This window comes from Semicossyphus pulcher, unplaced genomic scaffold (assembly GCF_022749685.1).
Source record: "Semicossyphus pulcher isolate SPU_LCO1_2020_fin unplaced genomic scaffold, fSemPul1.0.p SCAF_27, whole genome shotgun sequence".
Lineage (NCBI taxonomy): Eukaryota > Metazoa > Chordata > Actinopteri > Labriformes > Labridae > Semicossyphus > Semicossyphus pulcher.
The window spans coordinates 119,104-140,634 of NW_027211701.1; the positions used below are offsets into that span (position 1 = coordinate 119,104).

At 38.1% G+C, this 21,531-nt stretch overlaps 1 protein-coding gene across 4 annotated transcripts in view; it reads right to left on the minus strand.

Annotated features, from left to right (window-relative positions):
* Positions 1–21,531, minus strand: part of LOC138604883 (glutamate receptor 2-like) — a 78,635-nt gene that overhangs the window by 43,457 nt on the left and 13,647 nt on the right. For all 4 annotated transcript variants that reach the window (XM_069676918.1, XM_069676916.1, XM_069676915.1 and 1 more), the window contains exons 3-8: positions 9,776–10,015; positions 9,232–9,353; positions 7,456–7,530; positions 6,459–6,512; positions 5,476–5,634; positions 4,749–4,916 (exon numbers count right to left, since the gene is read on the minus strand). In XM_069676918.1, coding sequence (XP_069533019.1) covers positions 4,749–4,916; positions 5,476–5,634; positions 6,459–6,512; positions 7,456–7,530; positions 9,232–9,353; positions 9,776–10,015 — 818 coding nt within the window. The remainder of the gene's footprint in view (positions 1–4,748; positions 4,917–5,475; positions 5,635–6,458; positions 6,513–7,455; positions 7,531–9,231; positions 9,354–9,775; positions 10,016–21,531) is intronic.

A 21,531-nucleotide genomic window follows, 5' to 3' on the forward strand; every position in this document is an offset into this window, starting at 1 on the left:
GTGTAATCTGTGTTCTTGTCTTGATTTAGTCTTGTTAAGTTATGTAATTAATTTGTGTTTCATTGTTAAGAGATTATCCCCTTGAGTACTGCTGTCACAGTACTGAGTTTGTTTTTTAGTGTTTCCTGTTTTATTTTGTAGTTCTTGACCCATGTATGTCTTGTCTTGTTTTACTTCCTGCCTTTGTGTGTTTTCCCACCTGTTGGATTATGTGCCCTGCCCTTATTGTTTTCACCTGCTCCCTTGAATGTCTCGCCTGTGCCCAATTAGTCTCACCTCCCCAGTGTATTTAGTCTTTGTCTTCCCATGTCCCTATGCTAGTTCGTTGTCGTCTGTCCACGTGCAACCATCTGAGTGTTAGCTTGTTCTCAGTGATCTCAGTGTTCCCTGTGTGGATTTTCTTCATTGTTTCTTCTGTGGTTTTTAAATAAAGATCATCTTATATCAGTCTGCATCTGGGCCCCCAACCTTTTGTTTAACTCGAAACCCTGACAGAACAAACTAGACAGAACTATAGACCCAGCAGACTGATCATTTTCACTTTCTTTCCAAAATAAAGTACATGCAAGACATTTTGAGGCAGGCTTCCTTGGAAGATAGAAGTTGGACTGAAATGAGGCATTCTCCCTGGACTGGGACTCGCTTAGCCATTTTTCCTGGTTTTTGTGGAGGCCACAGCGGGAGACACAGTCATCAAGGTTCCCAAGATCCTCACACATCTCTGCTGCCCAGCGCCCCAGAGTCTCCGCTGCCCAGCGCCCCAGAGTCTCCGCTGCTCAGCGCCCCAGAGTCTCCGCTGCCCAGCGCCCCAGAGTCTCTGCTGCCCAGCGTTCAACACCCTCATACCTGAAATCCTCCACCACAAACTCACCCAGCTCACTGTGACAGCCCCCACCTGCCAGTGGATTACCAACTTCCTGACTGGCAGGAGGCAGCAGGTGAGGCTGGGAAACATCACATCAAGCACCCCGACAATCAGCACTGGCGCCCCCCAGGGGTGTGCCCAGCTCTCCCGTCCGGAGCGGTTTTCTGGGGACTCCGGAGATGTGAGGCCATTTCTCACTCAGTGTGAGCTTCATTTTGAGCTGCAGGCGGCTGCTTTTCCTACAGACCGGGCTAAGATTGCCTTTATTATCTCACACCTGACCAGCCGTGCTGAAGCATGGGCCACTGCTGAATGGAGCCGCAACTCACCCCCAGTCTAACGGCCAATCAGAGAGGCTCAATCAAGAGTTGGAGACTGGACTCCGCTGCCATGCCTCCCAGAACCCTGAAACCTGGTCCCGGAAACTGGTTTGGGTCGAGTACGCCCATAACACTCTTCCATCAACATCCACTGGTCTGTCTCCGTTTCGGATCCACCCAGCCTTCCATGTCAGCCAACTTAAACCTGCCAGAGAGAGCCCTTTGGTCCCTCCTTCCAGACCCCCTCCTCCCCCCCGGTTCGTGGATGGCGGCCCAGTCTTCACTGTCCGGAAGCTCCTGCCGGCTCGCCATCGGGGCCGGGGCATGCAGTACCTGGTGGACTGGGAGGGATACGGCCCGGAGGAACGCTCCTGGATCCCCGCCCGGTTCATAGTTGACCCCCAAGTCTCATCCACGACTTCAACGCCTCCCATCCTGACGCTCCTGGGCCTTCAGGAGCCGGCCCTGGAGGAGGGGGTACTGTCATGCCTGCCCGGTTAAGTTTTCTTTTATTTTTTCCTCATGTGTCTTGTCTGGTACTTCCTGTTTTATTTTGAAATCACTCACCCCTGTCTCTGTTTCAGGTCTGTGCCCTGCCCCTCCCCCATTGTGTGCTCACCTGATCCTGATTGTGCTCTCCCCAGCAGTGTCTCATCACCCTCATTACCTCATGTATTTTACCCCCTGTCTCGTTGCCAGTTCGTTTGTACCCTTGTGTCACGTTCCAGCATTTTGTTCCTAGCTCTCGTGTATGACATCTGATTCTGACCCTGTTTTGCCTTTTTACCTTGCCTTTTTGCCTCACGCTTTTTGGATACCTTTGCCTGATTCTGACTGCCTTTTGTGTACCGAACCTTTGCCTGGAAGTAAATCATTCTGAAATCTGTCCACTGGTCTGAGTTTGCTATTGAGTCCTTCATTCTTGGTCCCCGGTTCATGACATTTACTGTAAATACTGTAAACTATCTAGCTCATGTAAATTAATCCATCTGTTACATAATTACATATTTTTTCTAAATCATATTATATATTTCAGCGTTGTTGCACTGCTCATACTTAATGTTGAATGTAGGCTTGTGCATATTGGTTTGATTTTTAATATTTAGTGTTTAAGTGTTCATAAAGAGCAAAGTTAAACCGGAGTCAAATTCCTTGTATGTGTACATACCTGGCCAATAAATCCGATTCTGATTCTGACTCTGATTGACCTACTTGTCTAATCCCACAGCGTTTCATGTCATGCAGACAGACAGAGTCAGCACAAATGATGGAGAGAAAGTTAGAGATAAGAGAGTAGCAGATGATGAGAGGTGCATATGCTATGAGAATGTTTACTGAGTTTATGAATTTAAAAAAAACTAACCCTAACAAATTCACCTTTTTCCAACTCTAGTCAATCAATGCTGAAAGAAAGCAGCCGACTTACACATTTTTAAGTTTTCAATGGTTATGTTAAATGTGAAGGCATAAACTTGCATCAAAATAGATGCTGGGGTCTGCAATGTTACAATGTCACAATTTAATGTAGCAGACACTTTTGTCCAAAGCGACCTTCATCTGAGAGTTAATGCGACACAAGCAACGATCGAGACAGGAGGGGGCGGAGTCAGTAAGAGCCAACATACAGCTTCAAGTGTGATCGGACACTGGTACTGACAGGAAGTGTATTGGGCGTCAACAACATCAACAAGGTCAATAGGGTCATCATCATCATCATCATCATGAATATCCTAATCAACATCAACAACATCCTCAATGTCGTCATCATCAATAGCATCACTATCATATATATTAGAATCTTTCATCATTCATAAAGAGCTGGGTCTTTAGCTTCTTCTTAAATGTGAAAGGGACTCTGCGGACCGAGTAGAGTTTGGTAGCTCGTTCCACCACCGGGGGGCGACAGAGGAGAAGAGTCTAGTTAGAGACTTACGCTGGGGACACACCGGATGAGGAAGCGCTGCGAAGCGCCGTGCAACGAAAATCTGGAAACTGGCCTCGCTTCGCGGCGCTTCTGTGTCCAGTGTGTCCCCGACGTTAGGGCCCTGTGGTGATGGGAGCACCAGGCGCCTTTCATTGGCAGAGCGTAGTGGGCGGGACAGAGTGTAGACCTGGATGAAGGCGTTCAGGTAGGCAGGAGACGTTTTTGTTGCTGTTTGTAAGTGAGCGACAGGGTTTGTATTTGATGCGAGCGGCGACTGGGAGCCAGTGGAGGGATATGAACAGTGGAGGGATATGAACAGTGGAGGGATATGAGCAGTGGAGTGATCTGAACAGTGGAGTGACGTGCTGTTTTGGGTTGATTGAAGATTACGCTGCTGCGTTCTGGATCCTCTACAGAGGTGTGAATGTGTATGCAGGAAGGCCTGCCATGAGGGAGTTGCAGTAATCAATGTGTGATATCACGAGAGCCTGTACCAGCAGGTGTGTTGCATGCTCTGACAGGTAGGGTCTGATCTTCCTGATGTTGTACAGGGCAAATCCACATGACCGAGCAATCGAGGCCACATGAACCTTAAAGGTTAGCTGGTCATCATCATGACGCCCAGGCTCCGGGCAGATTCAGTGTGTATGAGTTCAGTTGGTCCGAGCTGTGGATGTTGATCTGTGGTTGCATAGAGGGAGCTCAGTCTTGGATAAGGCCCCACAATGTCGTCATATCCTAACACACTGTTGTAAGTTCAGTCTTTATTGACATATCAAATCTGTGTTGCAAAATGCCATGCAGTAGATTAAAACAATGATATTCAGAAAAACTGATATTATACCTTTTGCAGTGGGGGGCGCTCCCACCCAGGGCACCACAATGGCCAGAGCCGGCCCTGGCTGCATTCAACAAAGAAGTGTTTCTGTTTTTCAGCCTCCTCTTTGATAGAAATGTGGTGGACAACATACTAGAAACACCTTTCAGTATAAAGTATAAATCAAACACAGGACAGGATGAGTTCTTTAAATAACTGAATGTTTCTCAGCTGTCAGGGGACGTGTCCTGCTTCACAGAGAAGAGGGTCAGAAACTTGATACAAATACATTTTTGTCAAAAGTTTTACCAAAGAAACACAATTTTTCACCAGCCAATCAACTCCAACTCAACAAAATGTTGTGCTGTGTTGTCCAGAATCCCTGGTGGGAACAGGGACAAGAAAGGAAAGTGACCCGGGTATCAGTAATCAAAGTAACCTAGGACCATCTAAGGTCGACACTTGGAGGACGATCTGGTTCAAAGTGGCAGATTTGTGTTCAAAATTGAAGCTGTTTGAGTTAAAGGATCTTCAGAAACACCTTTCCGTTTCTGCTGAGAGAATCGACCTGAACGAGGTTGCACTGCTCAACACAACACTTCAGCCGGGATGCTTTAACACTGTTCTGTTTCCATCTTCATCACTCAATGTCTCCACTACAGAAATCTAACATCTAACCAATCCGCCTGAACAGATTCAGTCTGTGTTTTTAGAGGCTCCACAGCTGCAGCTGCAACTCATCCTTCTATAAAGACTGACTACTAACCAATCAGTTCTAACAGAACTGTGTCGGTGTATATCAGGCCTTAATTCAATTATTACCTGTTTGAGGGCTCGTTCAATCTCCACGCCCTGAGCCCACGGCACGGCTGGATTGGCTAGACAGTCCCCACTGTTGCCACGACGACTCATGTCTATTCTCTGCTTGTGAAGGAAGCGGAAGGCCTCTGTCATCACGTTGACGGCATCGTAGGTGAGGGCAGAGGTGTACTGACAGACAGAAACATGGACAAATGTTTGGGTCGAACTATGAGCAGACTGCTGTGTGTTCTAACAGGATATCTGAGGACCTCTAAAGGACCTAGAACAGGTTAATCTGGCTCTCCTATGAGAACACGGTGAACAAAGATTCATACAAGGAGGGTTAGCGTTAGCTCCTGCTTTAATCTTGAAAACACAAATGAATACATCCTGGTCACCTCTGAGAACATCTATGTTCTGGTTCAAGTTCAGCTGTACAAACTGGAGGCTGTGGTTGCTATGAAATATATTATTATGATTATTAAATATGCTCTCAGCCAGTTGCATCATTGTTTTTCAATCAGAACTGATACTGGAAAAATCAATCATAATAGTTAAAGGACAAATAAGTGATTAACAAACGTCAAGCTTTTGACTCTCAACACACCTACTGGTTGGACAGTTTTTGTGTCAAGTTTGCAAGCTCCAGGTAATCAGGCATATATGGACCAATTTACTGTAAACTGATTAAATCCCACTTAGAATGATTTAAACAAATTAAAACTAATTTTTAACTAATAAATCTTACTCTGATCCGCGTGTCAGCTCCGGGATATTCTTTCTCCTCCAGAGCCTCCCATCGCTGGTCAAACTTCGCCACCACAGGATCATCAAAATCTACGATCTGAAAGCCCGAAACGTTTGCTCCTCCATATTGGATTTTAGAGAGGTCGCCGTCTACAAAACCCTGAAACAAGATCAACAAGATGAACAACAAGATCATTAAAAATGTTCAACAAGATCAAAAATAAAGATCAATAACAACAACAACAAAATCAGAAGGACAAATAAGCTATGTCTCAATTTAGGGGCTGCATCCTTCGAAGGAGTTGGTCTACGGAGGATGCGTCATTCGTAGCCTGTGTGATGTTCTGGTCTACAGAGGATTTCCTGTTTGCATCACCAGCTGTTCCCGCCCTTACCCTTGCGTGACCAAACACCGCTCCTGTCGCCTAGCAAGCTAGCTAGCTTACATAACTAACGTAATGTAACTCTAATAATGTAACCTATTATTTTAAAGATAATTTTAAGTTTCAAGGGCCCTTTCGTTTTTTAAACATTAGTAAGGCGAGCTACTCGATTTAGTTGAAACCAAAAACTTTTACATTTAAAGTGTACTCCTCTGCTGCTTGAGATGTCGCCATCTTGTTTGAATTGGCTCGCAATGAATCTGGAGATATGTTGGGCCACAAAGGATGCACCCAATGGTTCCTTCGTGGCCTGGAAAAAGGAGGACGCATTGTCGGCCCCATCTGAAGGAGCCTTTGAATTGGGACAGCCTTCAACGCGACGTTGTGACGCAATCGGCCTTCAAATACTTCCTTTGAAGGATGCAGCCCCTGAATTGGGATACAGCTATACACTTTTATTTTCTATCTCACTCTATTCAATGTAGCTATGCTATGTTAACACAGCTAATCTACCTGAAACAGAACTGAAGCAGAATGGATCTTTATAAAAAGAGAGCTTCTGTAGTTTGATAGTCGAGAAATAAACACTGACATGACTCACCAGGTTAGCGATGATGTAGTGGTAACCCTTCACGTGTCGGCCTATAGTGATCACCTGAAGGCAAAACAGTACAAGCTGAGTCAGTAATAAACAGTAACACTTACTCCTTCAATTGCTCTATAAATACAAAATCAGTCCCCTTTTTCAGATAAGAGAGGGGACACCAACACTACTGGCCTGATATCCTGAGTAAGGAGGATCAGAGTTGTAGTAGCCTCTGCAATGAAGGTCATGAAAAAGATGAGTTGGATGAAGCTTCTTCAGATTCTGCTGGTTATTTTTTATTTCAGCACTGAGGAACCGATCTGCCTCCTTATAGTGTTAATTACATTTCACTGCAGTGTCTTGTATTATTTCATATTACAATGTGTACATGATAAGTTTATAACTGCAGTGTTGAATATAGACATATAATACACTGCAGTGATTAATATCGATATATAGTACACGGCAGTGTTGAATATAGATATGTAATACACTTCATGTTGAATATAGACATATTGCAGTGTTGTCCGTATATTAAACATATAATGTACTGCAGTATTTAATATAGATATATAATGCACTGCAGTGATACATGTAGATATACTGTATAATACACTGCATGTTGAACATAGACATACAGCACACTGCAGTGTTGTATATTAAACATTTTGAACACTGTCCTGCAATACAGTGTTCACTACGGGTATATAATGCACTGCAGTAATGCATATTAAACATATAACATACTGCAGTGTTGCATATAGATATACTGTATAATGCACTGCAGTGATGAATATAGATATATAAAACACTGCAGTGTCCTATATTAAACATATAATGCACTGCAGTATCACTGCATATACATATGTTTATATATGCTATAATACACTGCAGTGTAACATAGAGCATACTGCAGTGAGGATCAGTCACAGGTTGAAGGTGCAGCACAAGCTTCTGATCATGAAAGGATGTTATTATTGATATCAGGAATAAAGAGAAGACTGAAATGAACCTGTTCCATGATGTCTTTGACTTTGTCTTGTTCACAGTCCAGGATGATTCGTCGTTCCTTACGGATCTCCAGGTCCTAAAACACAAACATCCAACATCTTTAGTGTCTTTAATGTTATTCAGACTGAGGCGGGTTTTCCTGACAGGGACAAAGGTTCAGTAGAACATGTATGAATAGAACATCAGTAGAACATGCTGTATGAACAGCAAATCAGTAGAACATGTCGTATGAGCAAAACATCAGTAGAACATGTATGGACAGAACATCAGTAGACCATTTTTTTTAAAAAGAACATCAGTAGAACATGTTGTATGAACAGAACATCAATAGAACATGTATGAACAGAACATCAGTAGAAGATGTATGAACAGAACATCAGTAGAACATGTTCAATGAACAGAATATCAGTAGAACATGTATGAATAAAACATCAGTAGAACATGTATAAATAGGACATCAGTAGAACATGTTGTATGAACAGCACATCAGTAGAACATGTATAAATAGAACATCGGTAGAACATGTTGTATGAACAGCAAATCAGTAGAACATGTATGAACAGAACATCAGTAGAACATGTTGAATGAGCAGAACATCAATAGAACATGCTGTATGAACAGTAAATCAGTAGAACATGTATGAACAGAACATCAGTAGAACATGTATGACCAGAACATCAGTAGAACATGCATGACCAGAACATCGGTGGAACATGTTGTATGAACAGAATATCAGTAGAACATGAATGAATAGAACATCAGTAGAACATGTTGTATGAACAGTAAATCAGTAGAACATGAATGAACAGAACATCAGTAGACCATGTTGAATGAGCAGAACATCAATAGAACATACTGTATGAACAGTAAATCAGTAGAACATGTTGAATGAGCAGAACATCAATAGAACATGCTGTATGAACAGTAAATCAGTAGAACATGTATGAGCAGAACATCAGTAGAACATGTATGAGCAGAACATCAGTAGAACATGTATGAGCAGAACATCAGTAGAACATGTATGGACAGAACATCAATAGAACATGTATGAGCAGAACATCAGTAGAGCATGTTGTATGAACAGAACATCAGTAGACCATTTTGTTTAAATAGAACATCAGTAGAACATGTTGTATGTACAGAATATCAGTAGAACATGTATGAACAGAACATCAGTAGAACATGTATGAATAGAACATCAGTAGAACATGTTGTATGAACAGAACATCAGTAGAACATGTTGTATGAACAGAATATCAGTAGAACATGTGGTATGAACAGAACATCAGTAGAACATGTATGAACAGAACATCAGTAGAACATGTATGAATAGAACATCAGTAGAACATGTTGTATGAACAGAACATCAGTAGAACATGTATGAATAGAACATCAGTAGAACATGTATGAATAGAACATCAGTAGAACATGTTGTATGAACAGAACATCAGTAGAACATGTATGAGCAGAACATCAGTAGAACATGTTGAATGAACAGAATATAAGTAGAACATGTATGAATAGAACATCAGTAGAACATGTTGTATGAACAGCAAATCAGTAGATCATGTATGAGCAGAACATCAGTAGAACATGTTGTATGAACAGAACATGAGTAGAACATGTTGTATGAACAGAACATCGGTAGAACATGTTGTATGAACAGCACATCAGTAGAACACGGATGAACAGAACATCAGTAGACCATTTTGTTTAAATAGAACATCAGTAGACCAGCAGAACATCAGTAGAACATGTATGAACAGAACATCAGTACCTGGAACAGGGAGCGGTACGCTTCGTCCTTCCTCTCGTCTTTCAGGTTTCCGACGTTGATCGCGGTGACGACCCATTTCTTCTCGGCTGCAGTATCCAGAATCACCTGAAGGGTCGACAGACCTGCAACACAGCACACAGTTACATCAGTCGAGTCGTTTTATTTAGTTGTCTTGTAAACAATCAGACAAACACTCTTGTATTGCTGACAGTGCACTGCGTACATGCCAGGTTGGTGTTCCACACTGATTTCATGACTGTCACATAACATTCAACCACAACATATACATACAATACATACTGTATGAAAAACATCAATAACAGTCAAACATTTCCCATTGTAATCTTCATCTGATTTATTAAATGTATAAATACTAAAGCATCGTAAATATATCAGTTTATATCAGAAATAATTGATTTGTCAGATACATCGATATTGGTGTATACATGAAGAGTGTTATTACAAACTGTGTCAAAATTAGTCAGCTCCTCAGTTTTTTATAACAAAACATTGAAGCCAATCAGAATACTGAGACTGTCCTCACCTCTGTCACTGTCGTACAGGTAAGCAAACTTGTCCCACTTGTAGTACTCCACTAAAGACACCAGTGGCCCTTTGATGTCCGGCCTCATCTGCAAAACAAACTGATTCATTCCTTCAGCGGGGAAGGACGGCGTGATGAATGACACGTGCAGCGTCTCACAGAAGGACGTGATTGTGTTGACCGACTTCTTATCGTAGAAGCCAAAGATGGCGTAGACGCCTCGAGAGAACTGTGAACAAACTGAGAGAAAGAGAAATATTTTAATACAACCTGAAACAGAGAGAGGCAGGAAGAGGACAGAACCCTGAGACAAAGCGGAGACAACAAAGACACAAAGAAGAGACAACAAAGAGACCAAATAGAGACAAAGAAGGGACACAGAAGAGACAAACGAACAAAGACAAAACAAAGACAAAAGAAGAGTCAACAAATGGACCAAGAGACAACAAAAAGACAACAAAGTGACAACAAAGATAAAAAATAAGACACAAAGAAGAGACAACTAAGAGGCAAAGAAGCGATAACAGAGGAGAGACAAAGGAGACAACAAACTAGCTGAGAGTGGTTTGTTTTCTCTGACAGCGATGGATCGTGGGTAATGTAGTTGTAAGCAGGTGTAGGTGTTCTGTTTCAGGATTGTCCTAATTATCATGAGTATTGCAGTGCTAATGCTGTATTCTTCTAACAATAGAGTGTGATTTGAAGGGTGTCCACTGTGGGGCGTTGTCACACAGCAGAGGAGGACTCGTCAACAGGAAGTGCTCTGTGTGTTTAAATGTGATTTAAAGACTCATAGCAAGAAACAAGCCTTCTGTCTGTTGAGTCATGTGACTAAACTGGGGACAGAATAACTGGAACATTTATGGTGTATATAAGGTATCAGTCGCTCTGATGTCATTGACCTCTGTTCGCTGAAGAAACAACAAAGGTCATAATGATAAAAAAAAACTTTTTTAATGGTTTTGGAAGTTTTCTGACTCTGATGATTTACAGCAAGTGTCAACACGTGTTTAATCTTAGCCAATCGGTGGACACACAGAAGTCTTTGTGTCTGCTGTTATATTTAGTTGCCCTACTTCAATGACCCTGTTTTTACTCTGGAAGTAAAAACTCAATTTTTATCTCTCCAAGTATAATATTACATGAATGTGCATTATATGCAGAGTTACTGTAGATGTTAATGTTCTCTGCTCTGAGCTGACACCCTGATAAGTGATCAGAAACAAAAATAACTCTTCCTAATTCACTGCCCTGTAAAAGACTAAAATGTGAACACAGATTCATCAGATTTCTCAGGACTGGACTATTTTTAAATTCCAGCTCAGGCAGCAGAGACTTCTCCCGCCTGCTGCCCTCCTTCTTCTTTGATGCTTCCCTTGTTGTCTTTTGCCCTCTTTCTTGTCTGCAGGCTCGTTCTGATATTGTGTTTTAAAAGAGCCTCGACCCAAGAAAAATAAAACTTGTGGTTATTTCTTGTGTTTAAGAAGGTGACCCTGTCATATTTTATGTTTGAACCTGCGGGATTTTGTGATTTTAATGTTTCTTTCTTCTCTGTTATCTGAGGTAATGTTAAGTGATAAACAGTGTACATCATGTCTCTGTATCAGCTGCAGAACAACAGACTGTAAGCAGCAGAGAAAGAGGACTCCATGCATTCACCACAATACAGTGAACTTAAATAGAGCGACAAGCCTGAGGCTGTCATTACATCACGCTCTGATGAAGAGGAGGAAACTGCATGGAGTCCTCGTTCACTGCTCCTCCTCTTATTCTGCACATAACTTCACACTGACCCACTTTAAAATAACACCATCCATTCTATGGACACATTTATATTAAAGGTCTTTGAAAGTGAACACACACACTAACAGTGATTGTGGACGTGAGAGTTTATCCTGATTTCATTACATGTTCTGCAGTCACTGCCCTTGGATCTGTTCTGGTAAACTGGTCCATTTGGACAAACAATCATCCATTTAGAGCTCTGTTTGTGGATGTCATGTTATTACATTGCTGGCCTTTGATGGTAATGTTGCTTCAGCTTTAATAATATCAATAATAATATAATCCAGGTCAAACAGCAAACAACATAAAAATGGACTTAAAGTTTCACAACACTTAATCCGTCAAAGGAAATGAAATTCTTAGTTCAATCAATAATCAGTCATTAAAGATCCCAGGCTCCTCCAACAGTGATCAGAGATGTTTGAAAATCAATCAACAAATCTTCAGTAAAGGAAAATCTAAAGAATATAATATAACATCTGAAATATGAAGTGTACAATAACAGTGAAACGTACAAAGTGTTCTGCAGCTTGATGGTAAATGTAAACAGGATCCAGCTCAGTCTGACACTGTTTGATGAAGCTGGAACAGAATGTGACATGCTGACCCAAGCTGGACATTTTTGGTTCTAAGAACGTTCTGAGAATTTTACGTGCAATGTTTTTAATAGCAGGAGAATGTTCTCTGAAAACATCTTCAGAAAGTTGCAGTGAGAATGTTAAAATCACATTTCAGGAACGTTTTATAAATCACGTTCTGATAGTTCAGGCCGTACTAATACCCTGAAAAGATCCTCAGAGTGTTGCAGTCAGCATGTTCTACCTTCGTTTTTATGTAACATTGAGCGAATGTTTCATAAAAGGCGTTCTGACATCCCAGGCCTCAATAACATCCGTATAACGTTTACGTTTTAACGTCACAAAAACTTTATTTGAAATGATAAACATCCTTAAAAGGTTCTTTGAATATTAGATTAAAATGTTTTCTTTCAAACGTAATTAGAACTTGTAGGTAATGTTAGCCAATGTTATGGGAACATTCCCTGCTAGCTGGGATGTTTCCAGTAATTCTGAGAGTGAAGAAGAAATAATCAGAACTTACTACGTCACTCTTAATAGAGTAAATGATTCATGAATTCAGGTTTACTGATTGATGATGTTTTCTGCCTGTCTCTATATGGTTGTACTTTAATAGAAAAGTTGTGTATTTAGAATCAAAATATATTACTTTTTCATTAAATAACTGTATACATTGAAGAAATGAATAATAAGAAGGCAAAGGAAGGAATCACGATTGTTCCTTTGTCCATTTTTTGTTCTCTCTTCTTTTCCCTTGTTTTGTTCTTTGTTTTTTTTCTTAGCTGACTCTTATTTCTTTCCTCTGAAGTTTTTCAAATGAACTTTCCCTGAAGTCATATATTTGGAATCAGTTCAGCAAAACAAGCCTGATTTTAAATTGTCTTTTGCCCCTCAGTAAAGCTACAGTGCCTTACAGTTAGCTAAGAGTCATCATAACCATCCCTCCCCGACAAATGCAGCTTCTGTAAGACGTCTCTGCAACAGGTTAGGATAAAGAATCAAATGTTGCTGTGATGAAATGTTGATGAAGGACAGGACGCTGAATACTTAGTGTCTCAGATTCTGTAGGGCTGAGACTACATCATAATCAATCAATTAATCAATAAAAAAACCTTCATTTATCACCAAAGTGTCTGTCTATAATAGACACTATGTATCTATATAGCAGCTAATGTATTCAGAAATATGTGTAATTTCTCACTGATTGAAGGAGGTACATGTGAAGGTTGTGGGAACAAAGCGGGAACTACTGAGAAGATGACCAAGCATCGCGCTGCGCCTTTGACTTCCTTTTACTGGAAATGGTGAAGCATTACATGAACGGTCACATCTCGCTCCAACCTTTTGTTCTCTCAGATTTACATCCATTTTTTACAACACTTCTTTGTGACACATGATAACTGTCGTCAAAACCTTACTAGTCCCATACTGCCACCTTGTGGTATGTGTAAATCGCTGTTCACAAATTATCCAACGTACATCAAATGAAGTGATTCACATTTATGTAAGGGATGATGTATAGTGAGCAGGTTAGCAGATAAACCCCTGAAGGGTGAGCAGGACCCCCAGAAAATTCAAATGAATACTTTATAGGCGAGTAATAAGCAGGATAATGTGAGACGAGACTCACATTGTGATGAAGATGCCGGAGGTGTTTTAAATGAGTTAATGTGCTCTGTGATTGTCCTTCAATTAAATAAATATAATAATCAGTTTTATACGAAAATGATGTGAGTCAAAGTTAACATGACAGGAACATCATGTTCATAATACACTGAAGTCATGTTTATAATACACGAGAGAGGGCAAGCTCAATTGTGGTAGCGGTAGCTTGCTGTGGCACATCCGGTAGCTGACAGGGGAACTGCCAGAACTATCATGACCTGCCACAATCTGCCAGAGCAGTAGTGGCAGTTCTGGTGGCTGCCAGTACCTGCCAGTATCTCCCATGGCATTTATGGTGGCTACCGGAACCTGCCAGGGGAACTGCCGGTTGCAACTGTGATCTGTCGGGACCTGCCAGAGCTGCCGCGCGGTTATGGTGGCTACCGAACTGTTATTAGTTCTATTAAATCCTAAATTTCCCTGGGAATTAATGAAGTATCTATCTATCTATCTATCTATGTATCTATCTATCATTTGTTCTGTCAGCAACATTTATCTGTAATAAATTGGTTTATATTGTTTAAATAATTTAATTAGCTTAAGTAGAGTGAGGTTTATATTTATGTGTCATTTTTGGGAATGTTGTTGAACATTTAATAGTTTTTCATGTATTTCACTTCTCTGAGTTTTGTTGATCCATAGTCATGTGACCAGGAGACAGGAAGTAAAGTGTAATGATAAGAAATTTCTGTAAAAGTCAATAAATGAGGATGGTTGAGCAACACATTCGTTTAACCGTGCATGCGCTGGTTACCGAGCCAACTCGGCACGTAAAACAGTCTCATGTCGTCACTCTAATGTGGTTATTCAGAGAGGTAAAAGTGGAGAAATATATGAGTAATACAATATCTTCTATGAGTTCTGGTAGCTAATACAAATAGTGATAGTTATATTATTGCTGATACTGACAAATTGCCATCGTGGTTAGGTGTCACCGACTTGCGTCTATTTAGGGGGGCTGTCAGTGATTCCCTGATGTTTGCGGACCGCAGGGAATCACAGCGGACCCGGTGCCACAAGGGGGCATGGACGGGCTTTGTTTGATCGCTGATCATAATGTTCATAATATGCTGAAGTGATGTTCATAATATGCTGGAGTCATGTTTGTAATACGCTGGAGTCATGTTTATAATACGCTGAAGTCATGTTTATTATACGCCCAAGTCATGTTTATAATACGCTGAAGTCATGTTTATAATACACTGAAGTCATGTTTATGATACACTGAAGTCACGTTTATAATACGCTGAAGTCATGTTTATAATACGCTGAAGTCATGTTTATAATACACTGAAGTCATGTTTATTATACGCCCAAGTCATGTTTATAATACGCTGAAGTCATGTTTATAATACACTGAAGTCATGTTTATGATACACTGAAGTCACGTTTATAATACGCTGGAGTCATGTTTATAATACGCTGAAGTCATGTTTATTATACGCCCAAGTCACGTTTATAATACGCTGAAGTCATGTTTATAATACACTGAAGTCATGTTTATGATACACTGAAGTCACGTTTATAATACGCTGAAGTCATGTTTATAATGCGCTGGTCATGTTTATAATACACTAAAGTCATGTTTATAATAAACTGAAGTCATGTTTATAATACACTGAAGTCACGTTTATAATACACCGAAGTCATGTTTATGATACACTGAAGTCACGTTTATAATACGCTGAAGTCATGTTTATAATAAACTGCAGTCATGTTTATAATGCACTGGTCATGTTTATAATACACTGAAGTCATGTTTATAATACACTGAAGTCACGTTTATAATACGCTGAAGTCATGTTTAAAATGCGCCGGTCATGTTTATAATGAACAAGTCATGTTTATAATGCGCTGGTCATGTTTATAATACACTAAAGTCATGTTTATAATACACTGAGGTCATGTTTATAATGCGCTGGTCATGTTTATAATACGCTGAAGTCATGTTTATAATACACTGAAGTCATGTTTATAATAAACTGATGTCACGTTTATTATACGCTGAAGTCACGTTTATAATGCGCTGGTCATGTTTATAATACGCTGAAGTCATGTTTATAATACACTGAAGTCACGTTTATAATAAACTGAAGTCACGTTTATCATAAACTGAAGTCATGTTTATAATACACTGAAGTCACGTTTATAATACGCTGAAGTCATGTTTATCATAAACTGAGGTCATGTTTATAATACGCTGAAGTCATGTTTATAATACACTAAAGTCATGTTTATAATACGCTGAAGTCATGTTTATAATACACTGAAGTCACGTTTATCATAAACTGAAGTCATGTTTATAATACACTAAAGTCATATTTATAATACACTGAAGTCACGTTTATAATACACTGAAGTCACGTTTATCATAAACTGAAGTCATGTTTATAATACGCTGAAGTCATGTTTATAATACGCTGAAGTCATGTTCATAATACACTGAAGTCACGTTTATAATACACCGAAGTCATGTTTATAATACGCTGAAGTCATGTTTATAATACGCTGAAGTCATGTTTATAATGCGCTGGTCATGTTTATAATACACTAAAGTCATGTTTATAATACACCGAAGTCATGTTTATGATACACTGAAGTCACGTTTATAATACGCTGAAGTCATGTTTATAATGCGCTGGTCATGTTTATAATACACTAAAGTCATGTTTATAATACACTGAAGTCACGTTTATAATACGCTGAAGTCATGTTTATAATAAACTGCAGTCATGTTTATAATGCACTGGTCATGTTTATAATACACTGAAGTCACGTTTATAATACGCTGAAGTCATGTTTATAATGCGCTGGTCATGTTTATAATACACTGAAGTCACGTTTATCATAAATTGAAGTCATGTTTATAATACGCTGAAGTCATGTTTATAATACACTGAAGTCACGTTTATCATAAACTGAAGTCATGTTTATAATACACTAAAGTCATATTTATAATACGCTGAAGTCACGTTTATAATACACTGAAGTCACGTTTATCATAAACTGAAGTCATGTTTATAATACGCTGAAGTCATGTTTATTATACGCCCAAGTCATGTTTATAATACGCTGAAGTCATGTTTATAATACACTGAAGTCATGTTTATGATACACTGAAGTCACGTTTATAATACGCTGAAGTCATGTTTATAATACGCTGAAGTCATGTTTATAATACACTGAAGTCATGTTTATTATACGCCCAAGTCATGTTTATAATACGCTGAAGTCATGTTTATAATACACTGAAGTCATGTTTATGATACACTGAAGTCACGTTTATAATACGCTGGAGTCATGTTTATAATACGCTGAAGTCATGTTTATTATACGCCCAAGTCACGTTTATAATACGCTGAAGTCATGTTTATAATACACTGAAGTCATGTTTATGATACACTGAAGTCACGTTTATAATACGCTGAAGTCATGTTTATAATGCGCTGGTCATGTTTATAATACACTAAAGTCATGTTTATAATAAACTGAAGTCATGTTTATAATACACTGAAGTCACGTTTATAATACACCGAAGTCATGTTTATGATACACTGAAGTCACGTTTATAATACGCTGAAGTCATGTTTATAATAAACTGCAGTCATGTTTATAATGCACTGGTCATGTTTATAATACACTGAAGTCATGTTTATAGTACACTGAAGTCATGTTTATAATGCACTGATCATGTTTATAATACACTGAAGTCATGTTTATAATACGCTGAAGTCATGTTTAAAATGCGCCGGTCATGTTTATAATGAACAAGTCATGTTTATAATGCGCTGGTCATGTTTATAATACACTAAAGTCATGTTTATAATACACTGAGGTCATGTTTATAATGCGCTGGTCATGTTTATAATACGCTGAAGTCATGTTTATAATACACTGAAGTCATGTTTATAATAAACTGATGTCACGTTTATTATACGCTGAAGTCACGTTTATAATGCGCTGGTCATGTTTATAATACGCTGAAGTCATGTTTATAATACACTGAAGTCACGTTTATAATAAACTGAAGTCACGTTTATCATAAACTGAAGTCATGTTTATAATACACTGAAGTCACGTTTATAATACGCTGAAGTCATGTTTATCATAAACTGAGGTCATGTTTATAATACGCTGAAGTCATGTTTATAATACACTAAAGTCATGTTTATAATACGCTGAAGTCATGTTTATAATACACTGAAGTCACGTTTATCATAAACTGAAGTCATGTTTATAATACACTAAAGTCATATTTATAATACACTGAAGTCACGTTTATAATACACTGAAGTCACGTTTATCATAAACTGAAGTCATGTTTATAATACGCTGAAGTCATGTTTATAATACGCTGAAGTCATGTTCATAATACACTGAAGTCACGTTTATAATACACCGAAGTCATGTTTATAATACGCTGAAGTCATGTTTATAATACGCTGAAGTCATGTTTATAATGCGCTGGTCATGTTTATAATACACTAAAGTCATGTTTATAATACACCGAAGTCATGTTTATGATACACTGAAGTCACGTTTATAATACGCTGAAGTCATGTTTATAATGCGCTGGTCATGTTTATAATACACTAAAGTCATGTTTATAATACACTGAAGTCACGTTTATAATACGCTGAAGTCATGTTTATAATAAACTGCAGTCATGTTTATAATGCACTGGTCATGTTTATAATACACTGAAGTCACGTTTATAATACGCTGAAGTCATGTTTATAATGCGCTGGTCATGTTTATAATACACTGAAGTCACGTTTATCATAAATTGAAGTCATGTTTATAATACGCTGAAGTCATGTTTATAATACACTGAAGTCACGTTTATCATAAACTGAAGTCATGTTTATAATACACTAAAGTCATATTTATAATACGCTGAAGTCACGTTTATAATACACTGAAGTCACGTTTATCATAAACTGAAGTCATGTTTATAATACGCTGAAGTCACGTTTATAATACGCTGAAGTCATGTTTATAATGCGCTGGTCATGTTTATAATAAACAAGTCATGTTTATAATGCGCTGGTCATGTTTATAATACACTAAAGTCATGTTTATAATAAACTAATGTCATGTTTATAATGCGCTGGTCATGTTTATAATACGCTGAAGTCATGTTTATAATACACTGAAGTCATGTTTATAATACGCTGAAGTCACGTTTATAATAAACTGAAGTCATGTTTATAATACACTGAAGTCACGTTTATAATAAACTGAAGTCATGTTTATAATACACTGAAGTCACGTTTATAATACGCTGAAGTCATGTTTATAATAAACTGAAGTCATGTTAATAATGCGCTGGTCATGTTTATAATACACTAAAGTCATGTTTATAATAAACTGAAATCATGTTTATAATGCGCTGGTCATGTTTATAATACGCTGAAGTCATGCTTATAATACACTAAGGTCACGTTTATAATGCGCTGGTCATGTTTATAATACACTGAAGTCATGTTTATAATGCGCTGGTCATGTTTATAATACACTGAAGTCATGTTTATAATACACTGAAGTCACGTTTATAATACGCTGAAGTCATGTTTATAATGCGCTGGTCATGTTTATAATACACTAAAGTCATGTTTATAATACACTGAAGTCACGTTTATAATACGCTGAAGTCATGTTTATAATAAACTGCAGTCATGATTATAATGCACTGGTCATGTTTATAATACACTGAAGTCATGTTTATCATACGCTGAAGTCATGTTTATCATACGCTGAAGTCACGTTTATCATAAACTGAAGTCATGTTTATAATGCGCTGGTCATGTTTATAATACGCTGAAGTCATGTTTATAATACACTGAAGTCACGTTTATAATAAACTGAAGTCACGTTTATCATAAACTGAAGTCATGTTTATAATACACTGAAGTCACGTTTATAATACGCTGAAGTCATGTTTATCATAAACTGAGGTCATGTTTATAATACGCTGAAGTCATGTTTATAATACACTAAAGTCATGTTTATAATACGCTGAAGTCATGTTTATAATACACTGAAGTCACGTTTATCATAAACTGAAGTCATGTTTATAATACACTAAAGTCATATTTATAATACACTGAAGTCACGTTTATAATACACTGAAGTCACGTTTATCATAAACTGAAGTCATGTTTATAATACGCTGAAGTCATGTTTATAATACGCTGAAGTCATGTTCATAATACACTGAAGTCACGTTTATAATACACCGAAGTCATGTTTATAATACGCTGAAGTCATGTTTATAATACGCTGAAGTCATGTTTATAATGCGCTGGTCATGTTTATAATACACTAAAGTCATGTTTATAATACACCGAAGTCATGTTTATGATACACTGAAGTCACGTTTATAATACGCTGAAGTCATGTTTATAATGCGCTGGTCATGTTTATAATACACTAAAGTCATGTTTATAATACACTGAAGTCACGTTTATAATACGCTGAAGTCATGTTTATAATAAACTGCAGTCATGTTTATAATGCACTGGTCATGTTTATAATACACTGAAGTCACGTTTATAATACGCTGAAGTCATGTTTATAATGCGCTGGTCATGTTTATAATACACTAAAGTCATGTTTATAATACACTGAAGTCACGTTTATAATACGCTGAAGTCATGTTTATAATAAACTGCAGTCATGTTTATAATGCGCTGGTCATGTTTATAATACGCTGAAGTCACGTTTATAATACACCGAAGTCATGTTTATGATACACTGAAGTCACGTTTATAATACGCTGAAGTCATGTTTATAATGCGCTGGTCATGTTTATAATACACTAAAGTCATGTTTATAATACACTGAAGTCACGTTTATAATACGCTGAAGTCATGTTTATAATACACTAAAGTCATGTTTATAATACGCTGAAGTCATGTTTATAATACACTGAAGTCACGTTTATCATAAATTGAAGTCATGTTTATAATACGCTGAAGTCATGTTTATAATACACTGAAGTCACGTTTATCATAAACTGAAGTCATGTTTATAATACGCTGAAGTCACGTTTATAATACGCTGAAGTCATGTTTATAATGCGCTGGTCATGTTTATAATAAACAAGTCATGTTTATAATGCGCTGGTCATGTTTATAATACACTAAAGTCATGTTTATAATAAACTAATGTCATGTTTATAATGCGCTGGTCATGTTTATAATACGCTGAAGTCATGTTTATAATACACTGAAGTCATGTTTATAATACGCTGAAGTCACGTTTATAATAAACTGAAGTCATGTTTATAATACACTGAAGTCACGTTTATAATAAACTGAAGTCATGTTTATAATACACTGAAGTCACGTTTATAATACGCTGAAGTCATGTTTATAATAAACTGAAGTCATGTTAATAATGCGCTGGTCATGTTTATAATACACTAAAGTCATGTTTATAATAAACTGAAATCATGTTTATAATGCGCTGGTCATGTTTATAATACGCTGAAGTCATGCTTATAATACACTAAGGTCACGTTTATAATGCGCTGGTCATGTTTATAATACACTGAAGTCATGTTTATAATGCGCTGGTCATGTTTATAATACACTGAAGTCATGTTTATAATACACTGAAGTCACGTTTATAATACGCTGAAGTCATGTTTATAATAAACTGCAGTCATGTTTATAATGCACTGGTCATGTTTATAATACACTGAAGTCATGTTTATAATACACT